This window comes from Micropterus salmoides, unplaced genomic scaffold (genome assembly GCF_014851395.1).
Source record: "Micropterus salmoides isolate LMB-PRFRI ecotype aquatic unplaced genomic scaffold, ASM1485139v1 Ms_hic_scaffold_14, whole genome shotgun sequence".
Lineage (NCBI taxonomy): Eukaryota > Metazoa > Chordata > Actinopteri > Centrarchiformes > Centrarchidae > Micropterus > Micropterus salmoides.
The window spans coordinates 21,425,604-21,450,231 of record NW_024040485.1 but is presented as its reverse complement, the minus strand read 5'-3'; the positions used below and the strand labels follow the sequence as shown (position 1 = coordinate 21,450,231).

The 24,628-nt window shown below is 42.5% G+C and overlaps 2 protein-coding genes across 3 annotated transcripts; one reads left to right on the top strand and one right to left on the bottom strand.

Moving 5' to 3' along the window:
• Positions 1-574: 574 nt before the first annotated feature.
• ptger4c (prostaglandin E receptor 4 (subtype EP4) c) lies at positions 575-2,519 on the top strand. Its single transcript, XM_038719399.1, has 2 exons — positions 575-1,648; positions 1,790-2,519. The coding sequence occupies exons 1-2, from the start codon at positions 788-790 to the stop codon at positions 2,384-2,386; spliced, it is 1,458 nt and encodes a 485-aa protein (XP_038575327.1). The 5' UTR covers positions 575-787; the 3' UTR covers positions 2,387-2,519.
• A 1,504-nt stretch (positions 2,520-4,023) lies between these two features.
• Positions 4,024-24,628, bottom strand: LOC119902259. 2 transcript variants are annotated; one of them, XM_038718337.1, is made up of 5 exons: positions 24,484-24,628; positions 21,129-21,439; positions 8,283-8,353; positions 6,145-6,358; positions 4,024-5,859 (listed from the first exon to the last, which is right to left on the bottom strand). In XM_038718337.1, exons 2-5 carry the CDS (start codon positions 21,241-21,243, stop codon positions 5,363-5,365), a joined length of 897 nt encoding a protein of 298 aa, XP_038574265.1. In that variant the 5' UTR covers positions 21,244-21,439; positions 24,484-24,628; the 3' UTR covers positions 4,024-5,362. The 2 variants fall into 2 exon arrangements, with proteins under 2 accessions (XP_038574265.1, XP_038574263.1); XM_038718335.1 differs by lacking the exon at positions 24,484-24,628 and adding an exon at positions 22,462-22,618.

Genomic DNA, 24,628 nt, shown 5'->3' with positions numbered 1-24,628 from the left:
AAATGCTGAGTGTGTGGTTTCAAACGGCAGCGTTGTTTCTGTTCGTGGTGCTGATTGTGTTAAAGGCGCTGGCCTTGGTGCTGAAGTTGGAGATTTATGACATGACCTCCACAATTTCCCCCTCTATCCTTTTATTTCGGGATCATATACAGTCACCCAAACTAGTTTTGTCTTTCGAATGAACCTGTTCAGCTTATGGAGCCACAGGTAGTTATCCTGCGCATTCTCACAATCATGTGCATATTGCATTAGTTTTTGTTATGCACGTTAAATGGTGAGAAAAGATCAAGCTCATTTGGGAAGAAAATACAGTCGCATCTTTAACTTTGAATTTTGTCTTTTGTGCGAAGTGACACCAGATGTTGGCTCTTGGCTCCTGGATTTAGTGAGGCGACTCTACTGCCATTTTACCTCTGATTAGCAAGTGTTGAATAATGGTTCTTGGCTGCAGAAATGCGATCCTGGGAAACCTGTGTCGCTGCGCTCATAGCCTGCACGTCACTCCCCTGACATCAGTGCACCGCTTAAATACGCGCAGAACGGAACAGGGAAAAAACAACCAGGCACACTTTCACATGTGCGTATCGGGAGCCGAACACGCTACTGGAAACTGAACATGATCACTTATGAAACTCACTTTGCTCTATCGGCAAAACGATATTTCATGATGTAATTTGCAGTTAAGATTTTTTTTTTTTTGATTAGCGCTCTATATTTCCTGGGCAAGTTTTCTAAACACCATAGAAAGGTCTTACACTTTAACCATTGTGCATTGTTCGTTTTAATAATGATCAACGACACCCTTGCATTTGGAGAACTGGACACGAATGTTTCTGAGCCGCTGCCGCCTCTCTCTATCAGCCAAAACCACAGTGCGTTCCCTGCGCTCCGGCTGGAGTCCAAGTCTCTGGTCATTTCAGCCACGATGTTCGCCGTGGGAGTTCTAGGGAACCTCATCGCCATAGTTGTGCTGTGTATCTCCAAAAAGGAGCAGAAGGAAACCACTTTCTACACTCTGGTCTGCGGGATGGCCATCACGGATCTGTTGGGAACGTGCTTCACCAGCCCGGTGGTGATCGCTACATATGTGGCCAGCCGCTGGCCAGGAGGAGCGCTGCTCTGCCACTTCTTCTCCTTCTCCATGCTCTTCTTCGGCTCAGCCGGGATGTCCATCCTGTGCGCCATGGCTGTGGAACGATACTTGGCCATAAACCATGCCTATTTCTACTCTCAGCACATAGACCGGACAATGCCGCGCTTTGCGCTCTTGGTCATCTACCTTGCCAACATTGTACTGTGCATTATGCCCAGTTTGGGCTTCGGGCAGCACGTTAGGCACTTTCCCGGGACTTGGTGCTTTCTAGACTGGAGAGCGATGGATCCACTCGGGGCTTGCTACTCCTTCCTGTATGGCGGCGTGATGCTGGTGCTGATCGCAGTGACAGTTTTGTGTAATGTGGCGGTGTGTAGGTCGCTGGTGGGGATGAACCAGAGGACAGGAATAGTCAGGACGGAGTTGTGTGAGCAGGGAGGATCACGTCGCCGCTTCCCCCGGCTGCCGTCAGTCACCTCAGCGGCGGAGATCCAAATGTTCTGGCTTCTGATCTTCATGACCATCGTTTTCCTGGTCTGCTCCATCCCTTTAGTGGTAAGGATAACAGACTATTTATATTATATGATAATATTTGCGCACGGTGCGTGCCAAACACATTTGATTATTGGTATCAATTTTGTTTGTTTTGAAAAAACGCATCCTAAGACATGCTCTGTCTGTGTTTCTTTGTGACAGGTGCGAATCTTCGTTAACCAGCTATACGACCCTGCCTATATTTCTGCTGGGGGAAAGCCTGACTACAGGAGCGACATGTTGGCGATCCGCTTCGCCTCATTCAACCCCATATTAGACCCCTGGGTGTACATTTTGTGCCGGAAGAACCTGCTGCTAAAGGGCTGCGAGAATCTGAAGAAGACAGTGACCCGGGTTAAAGATGGTCGTGGTGACAACATTGGCTGGGCAGGAGGCCAACACTCCCCTGCGTCGTTGAACAGCAATGACACCAGTTACGCGTCATTGCGCACAGCCAGCTACAGGAACGCTGTGGACCCCCGGGTGTCCATCAAGAATAAATCCTTTACAGACTTCGCAATGAGGCAAGCGTGGGAGTACGACACCGCACGGGTGAACTTTCACCCGTTCAGCGTCGAGTCGACCGCGATCCTTGGGTGTGAAGAGGAAGAAAGAGCTGACTCCAAACAGGAGGTGGCGGCCAATTCATCTCCAGGATGCAGCGCAACGCCGCTACTCCATGCGCACGTTAGAAGAGTGGACATTGTCACCTGCACGTTCAGCTCACCGAGTTCATGTCAGTCAGCGAAATACCTTTGATGGCCATGTGTTTTCATTTGTTTCGGCAGCTGCTTCATCCGCACCGGAAACTGGTACTTTTGTTGTTTTGAAAAAACAGTGATGAACGTCACACTATAAGTTTCTTCATCGCTTTTGAGGGTTTTGAACCACCAACGAGCCAAATCAGCTTTGAATGAAGCTCTTGAAACAGCACTTAGCAACCAATTGTGACTGAAATCACCTCAGCATTGGCTCATATATCTCTCTGATATGTCTGATGTCTAAATTTAATCTAGGCTTTATTTTAAGGTGTTCTACACGACGATCCAACAAGTACAACAGCTGACTTTAAAGCATGAAACATCTAGTTTTACATTTCCAACATCTTCTTCATCCATCCATCCATCCATCCATCGTCAACCGCTTATCCTGCATACAGGGTCGCGGGGGCTGGAGCAAATCCCAGCTGACTTTGGGCGAAAGGCGGGGTACACCCTGGACAGGTCGCCAGTCATCTTCTTCATATCAACCAAAATATATCTCTATTCAGGTCCAGGCAAATTCAAGGGCCCAACATACTAGAGCTTTATGTTTGTGTGTGCTTTGGATTCAGTGGATGATGAAGGGGCCAGGTGTCACTAGTGGTGACAGTTATCAGGTCACTACAATCTATAGGTGCTAGTACAAAAAATATAAAACAATTGTTTTGCTCCAGTGACCACTAGCAACTTTCATTTGACCAATAGCTACAATTGTAGAGGAATATGATTTGCTCTATAATAAAACGTATACAGAATGGACATTAGATAAAATCTGTGGTGACAATTTCCAAACATGGGAATTTAAATAGAATATAATCATACCCCATGGGTACAAATAGCCTAAAAGCTGCAGAGTTTGATACACTGTATGAATCCATATGTGCCAATCGCAATACATGTTTATTCGTGTGTGTGTTGCTGTGACATTTTATTTCATACTTTAAATCTACATGCAGCTAATTCACTCAGTGCCACATAACAGTGTTGGATGATGCAGGGAGAACTGAATGTAGACTTTTTGAGCCTTGTTAAGTGTTGTTTTATATTGCACATTTGCATATAATGTTTTGATAACTGCAGTTGTAAACAGCCAATGTGAACACATCACCTTTTTAAAAAGGAAAATTGTTACAGTCAACTGTGTGAGCTGTAGGTCTGTGCAGAGAAATAAAATGACACCAAAGACATCACACTGCTGTGTTCTACCCAGGGGACAGGGTGGTGGGGGTGGTGGGGGTGGTGGAGGGGAGTATACAGAAGATCCTAGAAAGAATAGCTGTGAATGCGGGGAGGGGCACATTGAGAATGCCTGTGAGATTCCCATGCAGAATTTTGTACTACATCGCTGGCTCTACCTGTTCTGGTGGTTAAAGAACAATAAAAGATTTTAAAGCAAACATTCTCAGTTGAACAGACATGTGGCAGGGAAACCTGCTTTGTTTAGTTCCAACAGAGGACAGAAGGTACCCATTTTTTTTTTGTTTGTTTTAGACCAGCAGGTGGCTCTACAACACAAAAAGTCCTATTTAAATTGAACTGGAAAAAGCTTGTGGCCTTGATCCTGTTCACAGCGAAGAATTATGGAAGTCACTTTTAAGAAAACTTTTTAAGGTGTGAAATCAGTGAAGTAAACAGTTATGTATATTAAAAACTTTATTCCCTTGGAGGATAATGCCATACAAAAATAAAGATAACTTTATAAAATAATAATATTAATAATGTGACATAGTGGAAGTGTGTAACTGAATGGAAATACTCAACCACATGAGAAATGTTGAGGTCTTGTAGTATAAACGTTTGACTTGCTGTTTCTGTACCCACAATCTGGACACTGAGACTGACTTTCCCCAGAATTAAACACAAAACTAGAGATCAGCTGTCAGACTCAATTATGCCAGGATCTCTTGAGAAAGAACATATATTAAGTTTACCACATCATTTCAATGTAGGTCAATTCATTTCTGATATCTATATTAGGATTTTTTGGGATGAAATGTAACACATAATCTGAGCTGTTGTGTTAGTGTTTTTGTTTTATAAAAGCACTAATTTCAGAAATGTTTATTGCATTCAAACAAATTCTGCCCAGAATCAAAGCCCAGGTTTACTAGGCCTTGCATAAATGTGAAAATCAGCACCTTGAAAATAAAAAATAAAAAATCCACGTACTTGTATGTGAGCAGAAGTAACTGTCAAAATGATCTTGGCAATAAATAGATATTTATCTACAATATAGAGTTAATAAAAACAGCTCTCATATCAAGCTATAATAAATAAATAATTTATCAGAAATAAATATTTTACTCTTATATAGTAATACATGAAGATGCATGGCATCCATTTGGTTGAGTTCACCTGAACATAGAAGTGGTAAAATGTTGTTTTAATGTGAAAAAAATGATGATGCTTTTGGGAAGAGCCGTCTTCACTGTGAGTAGTGATCATCATATTAGTCTTTGTTTCAGTCTGAATCTGAATATAAACGCGGTGCCAAGTCCTTTATTTATGGCTTTTCTTTATATCTGTTGAGCTTGAGCCTTCAGGTCTCATCCATATAAAACAGTCATGTCCACATACAGTCTCTTTTATGTGTAATAACTGCATCGGTTACCAGTTATTCAGGTGAAAACAATTCACTCTTGGAAGATGTAACAATAAATCCACACAGTGAATCCCTGAAGACTTCCCCCTCAGTCTTTGATTTTGACCTTTGACCTCCGTCATCCAGCTGTGCCCAGACCTCTTCCTCCTCAACAGGAAATACATCACAGGAAGCCAACAAGTGGCCTCCATCCTTTCTTATGCAGCTTGTGTGTATGTGTGTGTGTGTGTGTGTGTGTGTGTTACAGCGCCCCCCTGTGGCGCCTCCCTGTACCCAGGCCTTCTTCACACAGCATCCACCCTGGGCCCCTTGACTTCTCTCTGTGACTCTGGGTGACACCCCTCCTCGTCACCTTCTTCCTCGTTCATTTCTTCAGCCCATACACATGCAGCTGGCAGCTGATAACGACTGGATGGTCCTCCATGTGGTCTGGGCGTCCATGAAGGAAACTGGCTCGTAACGGTCGGGCCTGCAGCAGGGCTGTCTGCTGACATTGCGCTGGGGCACCGAGCCCTTCTCCAGCAGCGCCTTCAGTGCCAGGTCGTAGTTTGTTCTTGAAGACTGGCAGGAGCCCACGCAAAACTTGAAGAGGACAATCTCATCCGAGTCAAACCCCAGGCCCAGGTCACGAACCCTCATCTCTCTCTTGTCCACACGGCAGTCTGTGCTGCTCTGCTTCAGCTGCCTGTTTCTACCTTTACGCTTTCTATCTCCTTTTCCAGTTGCTTCCTCCTTTTCTTTCTTCTTCCTCTTCTTCTTTTTCTTTGGTGATCCGCTGGGTTGAGGTTCCGAAGGGTCAGAGGACCGTGGAGAGCGCCCCGCCCAGCGACTATTGTCATGGTCATCCACTTCATCTATTACAAAGGGGTCTAAAATGGAGATCAAAGAGGAGTGGCAGAGAGAGTTACAATGAATGTGACCACGTATTGAGGAAATTCTGAGTAATAACATGCACATTCTCCTGCAAAATCTCAAATTTCACTTCTACCTTTTAACTTAACTTAAAATGACTAGTCGCCCTTTAAATCATATGTAAATATATTTTGATGGCTGAGACACAAAGCAGATCCCCAGGCTCACACCCACTTCCCACTCTAATACTGTCTGGTGAAGCAGATGTGCTGCAAATTACACTTTCATAAGACCTTAAGTACCATATAGAGCATGCCAAGTAGAGTAAGGGTCACTGTCGCCTTCCTGCTCCTCGTCCTCCACCACCTCTGGCAGCGTCACAGGAAGCTCTCGCTCCTCTTGACCTCCCAGCACGCCCACAGCATGCCCCGAGTCTGATCCCACACCAGCAGTACGAGCTTTCATATGTGCTCCTTCCACTAGAGGCAGCAGAGAGAAGAGCACCCACAGCAGCACCTACGGGAGGCAGAAGTCACATGTTAGCTGGTGAATAAAGGATTGTCATCCAAAAAGACAGTTGCCACTGTCACACTGCCTGTCTGATCGGCCTGGTTTAGTTTAGGTCTCTGTGAGTTTTGTTTATTGGTCTGTTCAGTATCTGTTATTTAGTATGTGAGTTCCAGTTAGATTCTTGCCTTATGTTTTGAAACTTGTTAGTATCTGTCTGTTTTCCCCTGCTGTCTCTCTGCCTGCCTGTCTGCTGTCTTTATTAGTATCACCTGTTTGTGCTCCCGCCCTCCTCGTTAGCCAGTGCTTAAATGTGTGTGACTTCTGTTCAGCTGTTGTTGGTTCGTTGTGTGTTCATCCACTGCAGTGTGTCTTGCTTGCCTGCCTCTGCTACCTCGTTTGTTGGATTATCCTTTTGTTCTGTCTTCCCCTGGATCATTTGTTTATGGACTGTGTTTTTGCTGCTCTGCGGACAACCTTGGTTTGGACTCTGCTGTAAGTTTAGTTCCTCTCTGAGTTTAATAAATCCTAAGAGACTGTATTTGTCCCGCCTGCTTGTCCTGCGTTTGGGTCCTAATACCTGTTCCTGCCTGCACACATGACAAACTGTGACAGCCACAGGGACATGGAAAGTAACTAAGTACTCTCACTTCTGAGTAGCTTTTTCATTAAGTGGTACTCTTTTTAGTACTTTATACAATTAATAAATCTTTCACCTGCATTAATTGATTTTTTTTGCCACTCAAGGGCAGGACAACAAGTTGTAAATATGTTGACATATTATCACCTTATAAAGTTGACATGGTGAAACAATTGACTATTTACATGCCAGTAGCATTTTATTTTGTCTAACATGTTTCATGTTTCTGTTCACTTGTAAAATGTAAATCCTACATTCAACCTCTTTTGGTCTCTACCAGCTCCTCAGGGAAACCTGTTTAGCTGCTAAATGCTCCACTATGTTCACCAGCTAGCTGCTAACTTTGTCAATCTCCAGTCTGTACACTATATGAAGCTAGAGTGCCATATTTAGCAAGTATAATGTGTTAATTAGTGAGCTATGGAGGTGACCTTTGGACAAAGTCAGGATAGCTGTCAGCCCCTGTCTGTCTTTATGCTAAACTAAGCACCTGCTGACTCTAGCTTAATTTTTAGCCTAGCGACAAGAGATTAATATATCTCATCTAACTCAGCAAGAAAGTGAATAAGCGTATTTACCAACATGTAAAAATATTCCTTTAGATACTAGATTTTTTTTGGATGATGCACTGTTCTCAGCTGTTTCTAGAAAGAAGTTCTGGCTTTGAGTCCCCTTGACAAGACGGTCACCAGAGAAAGTGGCTGCTCTCATGGTGACCATACACTTAATAAAAAAAACTAAGTTGACAAACTACTTTACTGATATAAAAACAGAAGAAAATTTGATATTACTTCTAAAAGCGCATAAGACACACAGCTCTTCAAAAGCTCTTCAAATGAGCTACAGCAGCACTCTGTCTTAAGGCTGTTTCATCAAAAGTGATCTCACTTACTCTTCAGTAATACTTAAGTTAAATAACTCTGCTTTCTTTCCGCTCTGGATCAAGCTTTGTACACTGGCTTAGAATTTAGCAGTGAAAGCTTCAGCGCTGACATGGTTTAACGGAAAGCTCAGTTCTGAGCCTTGTCAGGATGGATTTCATTAACAATTTATACCTCCACATAACTCATCCTCTGGTTTATAGTGGTCTGTACTGTGGAAATGAAAAATGATAACCTAAGGTTATTTGCAGAGATGGTGATTTCATAAGTGAATAGCAAAAACGAAGAGTAAAAAAAAAGGCAGCGATGGAGGAACAGATGGAGAGTAGAAGAAGTGACAGAAGATAAGAGGAAGTAAAAGTAGAAGATTTTCAGGGTGCTCTTTTGGCAACGAGGTCCGTTTCTGACAAACCTTGGCCTTTGCTGACATTACATAAGTAATCTCCTGTCTATCCTTCCTCCGAACCCTCCATCTGGTCCCACCTGGAGAAAGAGAAAGAAAGGGAGAGAAGAATGTAAGAACAAGAACAAGGCTTCACTCTGTCAACTTTCCTCCTCCCAGAACTCCCCTTGAAAAGGGTAACATAAACTAAAGGCACAACATGCGGGCAATATGATGTCTATACACACACAATTGTCCAGATACAGTAAAACAAAAACAGCCCTGTGGGCCCCTGAGCAAGCCGACATGTCACATAAATCACGTCCTCAATGCATGAGGACGGCGTGTTTGTTGCTGCTTCAGTAAAAGACCAGTGTTTGCTGCCAGCTAGCGTGGCTAGTGTTGGCTTGCCGGTTCATACATCCATGCAAACAGCCCAGTCCGGCAACAAAAGGCAGCATCTGCGATACACTTGTCAAAGGCATTCTTCAGGGTTACTCCTGTGGCAGAGGTACAAGCAGGGGGAACCAGGCATGGCGAGATCATTTCGCGGAGGTCTCAGACAAAAACCACAGAGATACAGGACAGGTGATATGAAGTTTCATGGACGTGAATGTTTATATACAGTACGTGCAGTGTGGCGGATTGTGCTGGCTGCGGAGCGCCACACGTCTCGAACATGAGGTCATCAGGTTCTTTTGTAGCGCCCCCAAAGGGAAAATCACCGGAAGTCCGAGCATCACGTACTTCAAAAACCTTGAATGTCTGTACAAAATTTCAAGCAATCCATCCAATAGTGGACCAGTTCAACCAATGAGTGTTTGATGTATTTTAATAGTTTTTAGGTCTGTAGAGACAAGTGATTTTATAAGAAAAAAAGCAAAGGTTAGAGAAAAGTCTGAATAGATACATAATTTTGTGAAGCAGATAAACATTTATTTTTTCCTCTCTCTTCTCTGCAACCCCATGTGGGAATCCTTCCCCACAGGTTAAGTCTATAAAATGTCAGAAAACAATGAAAAGTGACTATGACAATTTTCCAGAGCCCAATAACTACACCCTAGACAGGTTGCAAGTCCATCGCAGGGCCACCAATAACTATTAGTGCAAAACCCAAATATTTAAGGTGTGTTTCAACTTCAGGGAAAGTTGAGATACTGGGGGCTTCCCCTTCCCTTTTAGGGTTAGATGGACAGAGGTAGGACCTACATGCTACTTGCACTGAGGTGTTTAAGAGTTCCTACAATGATGTAATGTATGTTTACTATACATATTTTTTGATCTGTTTTTGAAAGATTTTCTAGATATAATGGAATTTACTGGTCACATGACCTACACAGTGTCTATTTAGCACACCTGTGAGTGTTTCTGTAATTTCACTATGTAAGCCTGAAGAAGCAATGGGCAAAATGCGTTGCTTTGGAGCAGCCTTAGAGAAACCAAATCGGCACAGGCTTTTAAAAACATTCTAAATCCCACTTTACTTTTCACAACAATTACACTATGTCATATGTTGTTGTTTGTTTTTATTCAGTTTCACTTTTATTTCTCCTGTAAAGTCATTTGTAATTTGTTTTGAAAAATTCTATATAACTAAAGTTAGCCTATGTGCTTGCTAATGAACTCATCAATTCAGCACTGCTTAAATCTTACATGAACAACTTTTTGAAACAAATTTCTGCCCACAGATACTTCTAGGATCTTTGAAACCACTTCTGTCATCTCTAAGATGCTTTGTATAACCTTTGCACTGAGCTACAACAACACTGTACACCCACAGTAACAGATTCAAACGTGTACTATTCATGTATTTGTAGATCTCACCGATATGTAGAGTACCATGTTTATTTAACAGTGAAAAATAATCCCTCAGTTCTGTCTTGCGCAGTGAGATGGAAGACTGACAAAAGGTTACAGATCACAGGTCACGATAAGACCTGTTGATGCATTTATGCAATCTTGCCTGTTCCAGCTGCAACGATCTAGTTGAGGGAAAGCAAAGTTACAGACACTGAAGGGGGGACAAGAGGATGAGGAGAGACAAACTGAGCATAATTCAGCCATATGGAGCACATGCAGCCGCTGAAACCTAAAACCTAACTGTGCTGTCTCGTCAGCCCTCGAGCTGATTTAAAACCTAACAGTAGTGTGAGGTGGGACAGAGGGCTGCAGATCCTCAGGAGAGGTGCCATTCTGAGTCCCTAATGCCACAGCTGGGAGTGTTTAGCCTCTTTTAGATCAGCGAGCTGGGAGTCGACGCGGGCCTGTCTGCTGGTTCATTTCACCCCGACGCTCTGGAGCTGTTTACAAACCAACGCCTCCGGCCTTTTCGGGGATGAGGTGCGTGGGGGAGTAGAGGGCTGGAGAGGAGGAGAAGAAGAGAAGGAGCAGGACACTGTTCCTTGAGGAGCTCCAGACTGACACAAGCCTACTGATGGTGTGTGTGTGTCTGTGTGTACAGTTACAGATCCAACAGTGTGTGCATGTGTGTGTTTCTATGTGTGCTCAGAAAGCCGAGCATGTGTTTCTTCCTTGTTCGGCTGATTAAAGCCTTTGGTTTGTCCATCAGGCTGGATGTCTGCAGCAGGGAGAGCGGAGTTCTTGTCACCTTCTATTTGCATTGTGGTTCCTCCGCGCTCTAGTTGCTGTTCTCAGTTAGTTCATTGGGTAAGCCCTCCTGAAGCAAGTACAACTCATATAGCAAGAGCCAGCTACTACTTCCAGAGCACTTTCTGCTGTTCTGAATTGCTATTAGAAATAAAGGAGAGGGTGGATGTGGATTTTGTTTTGGGGATATTTATGAGGCAAAAGAACCAGGTGTCAGCTTTAAAACAGATGTTGCCAACACTAAAGTAACATCAGTTCAATGAGCAACAGTAAGCACTAAAGCATACAAACATAAAGGAATGTATTTAATCTCCTGAATGGATTCTTTCCATAATGTTGTCAGACACTTGTAATAACAATCTGAGCCTGTCAGTGGCAAAAACCCTGTTTCGCTGCCGCCAATAATGTTCGCTGAAGACTGGACCCAGTTAGTCACATAGACACAAAAACATCGGAAAACCTAGATTGAAAAATACCCAAGTTACCCTTTAACACAGATATTTTCAACAGAGACACGTCTTTGTTAAGAAAAGAAGCAGGACAACATAATAAATGTGTTTCTGATTAGTGATCTTGGTGCCTACTGTATACTATTACAGTGTCAGACCTAAGCTTTGCCCACAGAGCCTCCATAAATATCTCACCTTGTAGGAAAAAAAGAAAGCCCAGAACTCTCCGGTGTTTCGCCTCCCTCTAAAAGCCAAACTTCTCTAATAATGACCTCCTATTAGAGACGCGCGTGCATGTACGTGAAATGTTCTGACCTCCAGCTTTAACCTGTCACTACCGCGGTGCCTCATTGCAGGAGTGAAGAGAAAAACAAGAGTACAGTAAATCACCGCTGGCTCAATAAAAGACACCTGCAGTGTAAGAGGAGATGCTGGAGGGAGAGGCAGAGCACCAGGAGAGCCGTCTGATCACTACCAGACACTGAGAAATCTGCGGAGGTCCCACAAGAAGTAGCATGATGATATCGGCTGCACTTACATGTGCCCCACAGATCTGCATATATGCATCAAGACCAGGGTGAAAACTTGCTTTAATCTTGCCTGTTGCGTTCTGTTGGCTTTTTAATATCTTTTCAGAAATATGTTGAACAAGAAGTTTCAGGGTGTGACACCAAGTCCTCACATTCTGGCTTGATGATGATCTGAGTGATGCATCTTTAAAAAAATAAGTCCTGAATAATTTTGTGATTTGGGTATATAAATAAACTTAATGAAACTTTTCTAGACATTAATATGATGTCAAGGAGTCCTGTTTTCCTGCACTCTCTCTTTACTCTCATCTCCTCCTCCTCCTGTTTCTCATTTCCATCATGCTTCATTTCCAGCTTCATACACATTAAACATCTTTTTCTTTTGTTGAAAGTGCTCTCTCCCTCTTTCCGACTAAAACAATTTCACTCTTCAGCCGTTAATGACAACATGTCTTAACTATGCGAGGCAGCCACAAAGTCAAAGGAGAAAAAGCCAGAGCTGGAGCAATAGAGAGAATGAGATAATAAAAAAATTCATATGATAAGAGTGAGGAGAATTAAAAATAGAGAATGGGTAATTGTCCTAGGGAAAAGAAAAATGAAAAAAACGATAATTGAACCACTGAATGGGAGAAGTCTAAAATTGGAGATAAGGTGAACACAGGGAAGCGAGGGAATGACAAAATGAGAGTGCAGAAAGAGAGCACAGACTGAAGCCTGGCCAGTCTGTAATCCCATAATCCCTGGCAGGCAGGCAGGATGTAATTGCTCGTTAGTGCCAGTTTCCACTCTGAGGTCTGTCACTGCTGCAAAACCACAGAGCGCTGGCAAAATGAGAAACAGATAGCAGGTCCCATTCTTCGGTTCAGATAGGCAGGGAGACCCCCCCACCCAAACACCCCTGAACGCACACACACACACACACCAGGACACACACATGCCTTTTCTGACTATTTCTGGGTTTTTTTCTTCTTCCATTTTCTCATAATCCTTTCTCTGCCACAATAACACACAAGACACATCTTTGTAAATTTCTCACACAGTATCACACACACAGGGGGCCAGGGCAATCAGAGGTGTGGACACTGCACAGCCTGCGGGAGGATGGTGAAGAGAGGAGTGGATCTGTATGACCTCACCCCTCTCTGAATTTCTCCCACCAGGAGGTTTTATTAACCAAGTGACAACATCTGAGCCTGTAGGTGCCTGAGATTCTTTCAGGCAACTAAGGGACATTAAAGCACGAGAGAGAAACATGCAGGGAGGGAAACTGTTTTTGTCTGAGAGGAATAAGGGGCAGGGTGATTGTGAATAACATGGGACGAAGGGGAGCTGGGTTTGATTCCAACTATGAAAATTGACCTGGCTAATGCAGTTTCTATAGTCTACACCAACTTTAAGTCATGCTGCGGCATGCTCTAGGAATGGCAATGTCGGTTGGTCCACCACCGTGGTCCAGACAGAAATATCTCTGCGCTACTGCGCTACTGGAGGGATTGCCTTGACATTTTGTACAGACATTCAAGAATCCTATACTGAAGTTGGTGAACTTTTTCTCTATTAGCACCATCAGGTCAACATTTCAAGGTGTCCCATACTTTTGGTTTATAATCACACACCTGCAATACTAAAAACATTCCAACAAGCCTCAGATTTTAGCATGCTAACATCTGCTAATTAGGACATTTTAACATGCTAACATGCTAAACTAAGATGGTGACAATGGCCAGTTAGCTCATAGCACTGCTGTGCCTACGTACAGCCTCACAGAGCCACTAGCATGGCTGTAGACTCTGAGTCTTGTTTAGTATCAATCAATATCAATATCAATTTTATTTATATAGCACACTTAAAACAACCAAGGTTGACCAAGGTGCTTCACAGGTTAAAAAATACAACAACAAACAGTAATTACACAGTAAAAGTACAGCAATAAAACATTATAATATACAGTATTTGATATATAGTTTTGTTGAGACTAACTGACTGGTCATTTAATGGAAAATTGCTAATACTTTTAACATTCAACCAATCATTTTACAGCTTATTGCCCCTAGATAGCAAAAAGAAAAAAATGAATGTAGCTTTAAGATACATCTTCAATATTATGGTAATTATCTTGCTGATTGTCATTTTATGCGGGGTTAACTAGCCTCAGATTATGGAAAACAGTACCTCTTTCAAGCTTTGCCTGTAGGGTTAAACAATACAACCTGGACCTCATTAGAGGTAAACTTATTGGTTGCCTAATGATAAATCTGAGTGATTAGTGATTTACCTCATTGACCCTGCAGCCTTCTCTCCACACCAAAGAGAGGAGCTCCAGAGAAACGTGTCTAATAGTTCTCCAGTGGGATAAATGAAGCACTTTTAGTGTGGAACAATGTGTTTGAAGTGTAACAGTTCTGGATTAACGCCCTCACACGTGCAGGTTCAAGTTGCCAAAGGAGATGTGGAGAGTTACTGCTGGTCATCAAAGCACCAGGATCAGCAGGTCACAACAAGCTCGATCTCATGCGTGTATCCACGGGACGTAAAAGTGTCACCTGTGACCAGCGTGTTAACCTGACACTTCAACCCTGATGGCAATATTACGACAGACAGAGAGACAGAGAGAGATAGAGCTGTTATCATCTCAGCCATCAAAGCCACCTGGCTCTACTAAAGGAAACATATTCTCACTGTGAAGCATCATTGTTGTTAGAGACAAACCCCAGAGAGCTGAGGCTGTAATAGAACTCACAGCAGAGGAAACTGGCCAATATATACCTGGGATATCCAGGTATATGGCATCCAAATGGAGTTGTGAGCATATTAAGCAATATATTTTGTTGGGTTTCTGTAAATAATATCACAGATTACAGTCTAGAACTGCTCTTTTATGAAAAGCGATGTGATGCAATAACTGTTGTTGTGATTTGGCGCTATATAAATAAAACTGAATTGAATTGAATATTTTATCACCTCAATCCTGAAATTAGAGTATGTTGATTTAACTGCTCAGATATCTCAGACACACCCTTGATGTTTCCAGTGAGCTTCTTTTCAGACATATAAATCAAAATTTTCCTTGTGTGTGTTACACATTTCTGTTCTTACGTGCCTGACTAATTACTACTTGTGTGGTAAATTTCCCGCATAATAGCTGTTACTGTAGCTGGTAGGCACACAGCCAATTCCTGTCAGGACTTCTGGCTTCCCTCTTATCATTTAACTGCTTCAATCAATCTGTCAATTAACATTTCATTTAGAGCAAAGGAAAACTGAACTACAATTGTTCATCCAGCAGTGCATCGGTAAGTTAAAATGGCTTAAAGTCATGTAGTAACCTGAAATAATTGGTGTGCTACTTAGCTCATGTAATTAGCTGTTTTTGTGACACCATCTCCACAGTGGGGAGGAAATCTTAAATAAAGACTAATGTGTAATACATTGAATTAATAAACCAAGTGGAAACCAAGCAGTCAGATATTAAGACAGATTTTAGCAAACCAACAATTTAACCAGATTGTTTTAGCTAGCTTTTGGATTTTGTTTAAAACTGCACTGATCAATATTTATTTATTTATTTTAATGACGATGTGTAATGTGAAAAGGATTGATTGTAGTGAGAGAGTCTGACTCATAGTCACCCGACTCTGCAGTTCCTTTTAGTTCCACAGAGCATTTTAGCATATTTTATTAATCTTTTGGCTTTAGTTTTAGGGCCCACAACTTTACTGTTCTGATTCATTCTCAGCGCTCTCATCAGCCTCGTTTTCAGACGTAGCCAGCAGCTGTTTTCAGTGAAAAGGCTCTGATAAACCAACTTTACTCTACCTGCTCAGCACCAAATGACAGACACAGTTAGCAACTATCTGGTGAGAACAGTGGAGCATTTAGCTGCTAAAGAGCCAGATAACTAGCAATTACATCGGTAAATACAGTGTTATTATTAGAATGATAGCAAATACTACAAAAACACCACAAAGTTGTAATAAACCAACAATTTTCCTTTGATACACAACCAAAAAAACAGCATCAGCTTTTGAAGCTGAAAAGCAAAATGAACCTGCCGTAGGATTTTCCACAACAGCTGTAACTTCCAGGATGTTCAACAGCCTCTACAAGATTAAGCATGCAGGGTCACTGGAAAGTTTGGGAAATGTGCAGTTAGCACTAATTAGCCACATAGAAACACAGTGCAACAGACTTATACGCGTCTTGTGACCCAATCATGTAAATTAGACGGGACACCATCATCCGCCTCACTGGGCCCGTTTCCCATGAGTGCTAAGATAAAAACAGCCTCCTGATGCGACACATCTGTGTCCTCACCGTCTCACTCTTCTTCATGTTTCTCACTAGGTTTCCCAGTGTCCCTGACCCTAATAACCCAAATTCCTGCCTGATTAAGTTGGTTTTAAAAGGAAGCCACACACAAAGCGGTTGGGTGAGCCTCACCTTAAATGGGAACACATTTTAGCAGTGTTGGAGCGATGATCAGAGGGTAGGATTTCACTTTCCGGTGTTTGTGAGGACGGCGGCACTTAAAAGGCCACAAAGAGGAGAGAGGGAAAGAAATAAGGAGAGGGATGCAGAGGAATAGATATAAAAACACACACATTCAACACAAAACAACTCTCGGTCTCTGTCTTTCTTTCTCATCCTGCCTATTTTCTCTCAAATCCACTTTGTAAAACTGATATTCCCACCCCAAAGAAGCTTTGCACACACATATTTGCACACAGAACCCCTCACCTTTCATACAAAACCATAAACACACTGAAATTCCCTCTCCCACCATCCACCCACCCTCACGACCTTTCCTTGCTCCCATCTCATGTTGTTATTTCTCCAAATTAAGCCCACACTGAGCCCGAGAGTAGCAGTCAGAAAAGTGGCCATCTGTGACACACACACACACGCATGCACGCACACACACACACACACACAGAGGTCATTATTAGTGTGTCTTGTGGGTGAACCAGCGCTCTCCAAAGTGTTTCCGTGTCGCCCGCTTGTGCCCCAGACAGACTGGGTTTAATGACCTGGCCTGATAGTTCAAAGCAGGCCCTCAAACGCTATGATTAATGAATCTGACCTGCTAATTTCAGATGAATACAGCTTATTGTATCAAAAAGCGCTCTCACAGACACAAATGCAGCACTGGGCTAGTTAACATTCTTCTGTATTTTGAGAAAAAGTTGTTTTAAGGAGGGAGATTTTCCGATAAGGACAGGAGTTTGCTTTATGTTTCATCAGCGGCTCCAAAAGTATTAACTGCTGCTTTGTTCTAAATAATTTAAGCTGTTTGAACTTGAAGAAGTCAAAGTGCTCAACAACAACAAAACAATTCAAGATCAGAGACAGAAATTATTCCCCCAGCGTACTTACACGAGATTGTCCACGGCTACAAAAGCATGGACCCAGAAAACAGAAGGAACATGGGAAGCATTTGTCTGAAGGAATACATCTAACAAATTGAAATTCCTTTTTGTCAGATCATGCCTCCTTCAATTTGCCCTCAAGGAATCACTGTGGTTCGCTGCATACTCTAAGCACTTCCAGATTGAAGTTGCCCTGTGGCACTTCAGGTTGCATAATCAATCTCTCTCGCTGCACTCTCTCCATTAGTCCTGGGACAAAACAACCTGAGTAACATTACACACCGTGGCTGAGACAGAGCTGAAGACAAGACTCCCTGCACAGCCCAAACATCCATCTTTTCATGACAGTTTTCCACTAATTGGGAAAGACTGTGCTCTACTTTAATATTTCACTGTGTTGCTATGGAAGGAGCAAAATGCTGGAATGGGTTGCTTGTAAAACTGAAGCCTGTCACTGTGTTTGATTATGCTTTTTATGTGCCATATAATTTTGTGCCTATTAATAAGCAATCTGTACATTTCACCTTTTGTAAGGTGACCAGATTTCTAAAATGAAAACCGGGGACATTTTTGGTTTGGTGGTCAGTATGTCATTAAAAATATAATGTTATTACATATGAAAAAAAAAGGGGGACAATTTCAGTATTATTATAATCTGTCAAATATAATGCTTCTGAATTAAACGAAGTCATTTTGAGGCAGAATCTATACTCAGTAAGTAGAAGCTGCAATCACTTTCTGGCAAGTGAAACACTGCATGTTATGGGTTGTATTGGCCATTTAAAGGAATTTTAACAGGTAAAAAGGACTGGATTGGTTGGCACACAGCAAGTTAAATAATATAGAGTCATAGGAAATCTGATTTCAGGTCTCTTAGCACCTTATACAGTCTATGATTAACACACAGTTAAAAATGGGGACGTCTGGTCACCCTAACCTTTTGCATTTCCAACTTTCTATTTGTGTCAAGACTTCCATTCAGCCCTCAGTTTATTGTTCTTTAGTGGGTACTTTTTTACAGAACAGTTAAAGTTATATTACAAGATGTAGGGCTTTATCTGATTGTTAATATGTCTCATAACAATCTATAACGGGTTAATAGAATGACTGGAATACTCACAACACAGTGCAATATCAGGACAATAAATTATAGTTTTGGTTAAAATAATCCATGTTCAGAATAAACTCTAAATGCTCCTAAAATTTAATAATATATGTAATAGTCCAGATTCAATTTGAGCCAACAGTTTACCCACACTGTGGACATCTACATTCTTAGCTTAGCCTACATTTCTAAAGAGTCATATAGAACAAAGAGGAGAATCAATTACAACAAGTAAGGTGCTTTTGGTCTTGGCTAGTAGATAATATTACTTAGACATAGCATTATAAGACTGGGCATTTTCAATAAAGCAGCAGTTATTTTTAAAACATAGATAAAGTTGCAAATGTTCTGATGGTTAGCTAGCTCTGAGTCATAAGGGTATTGAGTGCTGTTTAGGTAGGCTAACCTAAAAACAAAACTGTAAGTTACAATAATTTAAACTATAGCAGCTAAAGTTAATCCAGACATGCGGTATTGTAGGTGCTGAAAATGTGTTTTGGGTGAATATTGAATATTTCTCTTTAGTTGGTTAGTAGCGGCATAATATTTGATATAAACATTGGATAAGTTGGGAGTGAACAATAAGGAGGACTTATATGCTTTAGTATTTTTTGGGGGTTTTCTGAATAAAGATAAACATGCTTTTTTATTTGGTTATAAAGTGTCTATAAACAGAAAGGCTTTTTATGGGTGAAATTGCTGTGTTCTTAGCTAGGCCTATACTAAAGCTTGGGCATTGAGGCAAACTTTGTGCTATTTTAATTTTATTACTTAACACCAAGTCTTGCCCAGCAAAACAAAACTGACAAATGACTGAAGCTTGCAACATGATGCCTTCTCAAATTAAGAGTAACAAAAGCAGCATTATAGTTAAGGACAGCAGAAAAAACACTACACTATTTGGTTCTGAATTTTGTTCTTTATTGTTTTTGGAATATTTACGAGGTCCAAAAGTAACTGATTTTTTTGTCCTTTCAATTCATTCCCCTAGGTTGTAGGATGCGGTACATGTGTTTTTCTTGGCAAATGTGATGAGAAAGATGCTATCTTGCAGAGTTACATTTTCTAAAATCAGGGGATTTATCCTCAATATGTCTCAGAGTCTTTAATGTAATGCATAAAAGTAATATACTGTATGAAGTATCAGGCTCTGCAGCTGAAAGCTTAGTGAGTAATGAAGACCACTGGGTGAAGGAGACAAACAGTGACAGAGCCCGTTTACAGCCACAGTGGCTCTAAATATATTTATGAGGATGCCTTTATAGAAATGAGTGGTAATAATGATAACTTATTTTGTGAGTGTTTTACTGACTCTCTACGAGTATGACTTGCAACATAGCAGCATGAGAACAAGAAAGAGTTAAACCCATAACACCAACAAATGGCAAGCTAGCTCTCGTAAAGCCACATGCCAGTTAAAACAAACCAGACCACACATCAGGAGGCTGCTGGTAAAGAGAACGTGCCAGCCCACTGTACCTAACCTGCGGTAGGGCCGATGACCCCGTGACCTTTGGCTGGAGGAAGTGAAAGCTGTGGCAGCGTAACGGGGGAGTGTGACATGCCTAAAGCAGAGGTGATAGTCTCATGTTCAGCCTTAGAACAAGTTGCAGATTTTAAACGGCACCAGTAAAGAAAAACAAGGTTGTTTCACAACATGTTTTCACACATTTTACAGGTATTTAGTGGGGGAATGCCTGCTGGGGATGTGTGACATGTTTCAGGTGATGTAAAATGTCTGTTGCACGCGCACACACACACACACACACACACACACACACACACACACAGATTCATCAAGTACAACAGCTTTGAGATGCAAAGATGAAATGAGAAAAAATATGAAACACCAAATCAAGATCCGAACATCAGAGGTCTGCCGTCCTCTGACTGAGCCTTGTCTGCCTGCATGAGTGACATTGTATGTACATGACTGAGTGAGTCAGTGGACCACTGAGTAAGAGAGCAAGTATGAAAGTTCTGTGACGCATCGTGTAGTTTCTTTTACATCTTTGAGTGGACGAATCCACAAACTGAAAAAGTGAGTGTGCTAAAGAAAAAAAATCCAGAGTTCATAGTCTGTGGAAACCAAGCAGAAGCAATCAACACAGTTTCATCTGAAACTGCAAAGAAATGTGCTCGACTTTCAGCACGTCAAAACACCTGAAGCTTAAAAGACTTGATCCGCTCCTGATCCCCTCAGAGGTACTGGAGCGGAGGGAAATGTATGTAGCTGTGTGTGTGTGTATGAGACCAGCACTTTCATATTTAGATTTGAAGCCCACCACAGGAGAGGTTCACACTGGAAGTATTCCTGACTGCAACGGCTTTCACCTCATTCATACGAACACACACGCGCGCGCGCGCACACTCACGCAATCAAAGTCACTTTGATTTATATTGTTCCATAATTCAGAGTCGCCTTCTACCACCTTGTAAAGACTTCAGACCATAAATTGTTAAACCTCACTTTATAAAACACAGATCACATCCCCACCATCCTCCTCCCAGACTGCATGTCACTCCCAATAAACACTAAATTAAGTCCAACAGTGAATCCGGGTCACAGTGACCAGATGAGCCTAAACAGCTGGCAGGTGCGTGCAGGGAAGTTTGGAGCCCAGCGAAAAGCCACCGATGTTAAAAGAAATCAAACATCAGTCATTTCAGTGTTGTCACAGCAAACATGAAGACATAAAGACTGCTTTCACAGCAACGTTACGCATAAAGACATCCAACAATATCACTTCAAATGAATATGGCGTTGTCTAAAATCCCTATATAGACAACTTTACAGAATTAGAATAGCGCCTTACCAGCTGCCATGTGCGCATTCTGCTCCAAGTGCGCACCGGAGATGACAGAGGAGCCGCTTCTTCCACGCTGGCTGCAGTTCATGTTTTTGGCAATCCATACGCTGCGGTGTGTCATCTTTTACGCCTTACTGTCACGGCTTGCAAGTGTTCAGAGCAGGCTGTCTCCACTGGGGCTGAAGCAAACATGAAGTATCCATCTAAAGCGGCTCTGCTTCAACGCGAGAGGCGCCTCCTCCTCGTTTTTTACGCGGCCAAAATCCCCTTTTCTCTGGCCGGTCTCCTGTCACGGCTTCTTGCAGAGTCTCGACACCCTGGACAAGAACAGAGAGAGTGGATTAGTGAATAAAAACAGACTGTTAACGTACGAGCTAAAGTCATATTATCCAAAAATGTCTCAGGTTTCATAATGGGTCTTAAAGTTTGAGTGAAATATCACCACTGGATGAGATCTCATGGAGGAGTTTCCCACTTTTGAATCACATATTTCCTGAATTAACCGATGCCTCTGTGTGAAATAAAGCCTGGCTCATTTTCTTCACCTGTCACCTCTTTATTGTTTCAAGAAAGATCCTGAAACACTGGTAGAAATCAGTGAAGTTATCTTAAGCGCAGGCCTTTCAGTTTCTACAGAAATGTGCATTTTAAGAAAGATTAGGAGACCGAATGACTTGTTATGCTGGACATTTTGCAGACGGGAAGCTGTAGGCTGTCCAGGTCAGGGAAAATAAACTTTACAACTGACTGGTGCATGCAGGGTAAGGCCTATATTAAATCTAATTAGGTAGATGTTTGTTTGCATTGACACAAACACTCCAACACGGCGAACAAGAGAGGACAGACAACCAACTCGAAATGTAAAAAATATTTGTCATCAATTAGCTACCCTTGCTGTCTCCTCGCTGACTCACGTCCAATCATCGTTTAATGAAAGAAGCCAGTTTTTCAGGCATGGCTCCCCTCTCCTTACCTCCTTAACCTGTTCAGTCTTGCCTCCAAACAGCTTGTATGGTTAATGAGTAAACACCGCGGGAAATGTCTCACTGTTCTACGTCTATTTAAAGCAAAGTCAAGGTCGGTACAGTATCAAAACGTCCAAGGAGGGGCTCTCTAATTTAGGAGGAAAGCAGAGGGAAGTCTTGTTGTCTTCTTGTTTTACGTGTCAGTGGGTTGTACTCGAATTTGAATGTGAAGTTCAAAATGAAAAACCGCTGCTCTGTGGGTCAAAATATCTTTCTTAAATTTAAAAACTCCATGCGTCACGTCTTTACGCAGCTACAGTCCGCGTCTCCAAGCAAGCGCTTCTCTTAACAAACAAACATAAAAACTCTCTTACTTTGGACACAGGTATCCAGTTATCGGGGAGTGAGACGCTCTGGTGTTCTCTCAGGAGTCTACTACACAGCTACTAAGCAATGTCTTCAATGCCTCGCAGGACTGGAGGCTATGCGTAAAAACAGAGCGCCGCTCCGCCTGTCAGAGACTTTGTGAAACCGGAGCGCGCTGGCCGCTTTGCAAAGTGCTGTGATTTTTCTTCCACATAGCTCAGATGTCTTTTTGTTCCTGCGCTGAGAGGAGGGAGGGAGGGAGATAGGGGAGTGATTGTCATACAGGACGGTCATGGAGCATTTCTGGTAAAGTGTTCCAGTGGAGGAATCAGGCGAGTGGCATCTGTCCTTCAGTATTTACTCTTAAATGTAGAGTTATTCACTATAGTCCGCTTGTAGGTGCATACACAAGACAGCACAAACATGAATGGACACATATACATGTACTGGTTATAAGAAGACAAGACAGCAAGACTGAACCAGACACAAAGGGACACAAAACGACTACAAAAGATGTAGCCGTGTATCTTTGTAGTCAATTTGCATCCCTATGTAGTGTTTTGAAGTGGTTTTGCATCTTTTTATAGTTGTTTGATTGACTTTCCAATAAAACAGTCACTTCAAACATTGGCCCCCTGACCCCCTGGCCTCGTGCCCAGTAGGCCTTTAAGAAATCCTTCTTGGTGCACATGCATGATTTATTGTGAGTACCTGCAGGCTTCATATGTTTGCCCAGTCAGTCCTGCCCTGGCCTCTTTACCAAACTGTGTCACCTGCTGTCAAGCCTGAAGGATGTGCAGGGAGAGTACTGTAAGTGAAAGAGTTGGGACTCCTGGGACAGACCCCTGCTCACTGCACCTCAAACCACGCACTTTCCCCCAGCGGAGCTCCAGCCACCTCACTCCACCTACCCACCCTCCGATGCACGGAAAGGCCCTTCAGCAGAGGCACTCCCTGCATGGCAAACACTGAGGCCCGCCAAGCACAAAGGCTGGGTAAACAGTTCCTTAGCTTGCCTCTCTGGGCCCACTCTCCACACAGAGACAAATGCAGGGAGGATCCCTGATCTCTGCCATGGTGCTATTAATAGTACCGACCAACAAGGCAACAATGCACACAGCTGAGGTGCATGACATGCAGGAATGTACCGTCAGATAATAAGGACGAGTTCAATAACAACAGGAGGGAAGAGAGACCTGCTTGGGTCACAAAAATCTGATATATAGACTTTTTGAGATCCAAGATGAATGAAAGATGGCTAAATAAGTTATACAACGTTCTTTCCCTAATATTACCCCTCTCCAAAAGCTTGTTTTACTCCTTAAGCACACAATACCACACACATTAAAGGGATTTGGTGGGCGAAATAATGCCAGGCCTCTCTTAAAAAGATCAGATAACCTCCTCAGTAAAATGAATTCCAGTGTAAAGTCATCAGGCAGGTGGCAGAGTTTCAGCATAGGGCACCGCACTGCAACCAGAGCCACACATTTAAGAAATGTGTCTACATCATCCATCACTGAGAGCAATGGTGATGGACTTGTTTGGCATTGTGAGAGGGATTTGCAGCATGACAGTGTTTGTACACCCAGTTAAACCCCATGCAAGCCCAACACACATATATCTTGCGCACGCGCAGGTTTAGTCTCTGGCAAGCAGTAGGAACACGATCAATATTGTGGAGTTTTTCTTTTCCTTGTAACAATAAAAAAAATGAATTTTTGAGAATTTCCTTTAACAAAAAGATATGACATTTTTGGATTTTTAGTATACGTCCTGGTGCTCTTAGGGATGTCCACAGCTGTTTCCATAGACACAGGGTGCTCAGATCAGCATGGGACGGGGGGTAGTTTGGATTTTGGGTGGTGATGCTGAAGGGAGAAGGGAGAGAAGGGAGAGAAAGAAAGAAAGAAAGAAAGAAAGAAAGGAAAACGTGGAGTGGTTGTTCCAGATGTGAAGGACAGTTAAAGGATATTTTAAATTCCACCCAAGGTTTCTTTTTTTCCCTTCTGGAGGCACAGGTCACTGACCTCACTGCTTGTCCTTCCTCTCCATCTCTTCATGTGCTCTCTCCATCCAAAGGTGCCTTTCCTTTCTTGGGCCTGTTCCAGCTTTAAAAGTTTGTTTTCCCTTTCAAGTGGGAACACCCCTCATCAAGCACACAGTCCAAAGGTC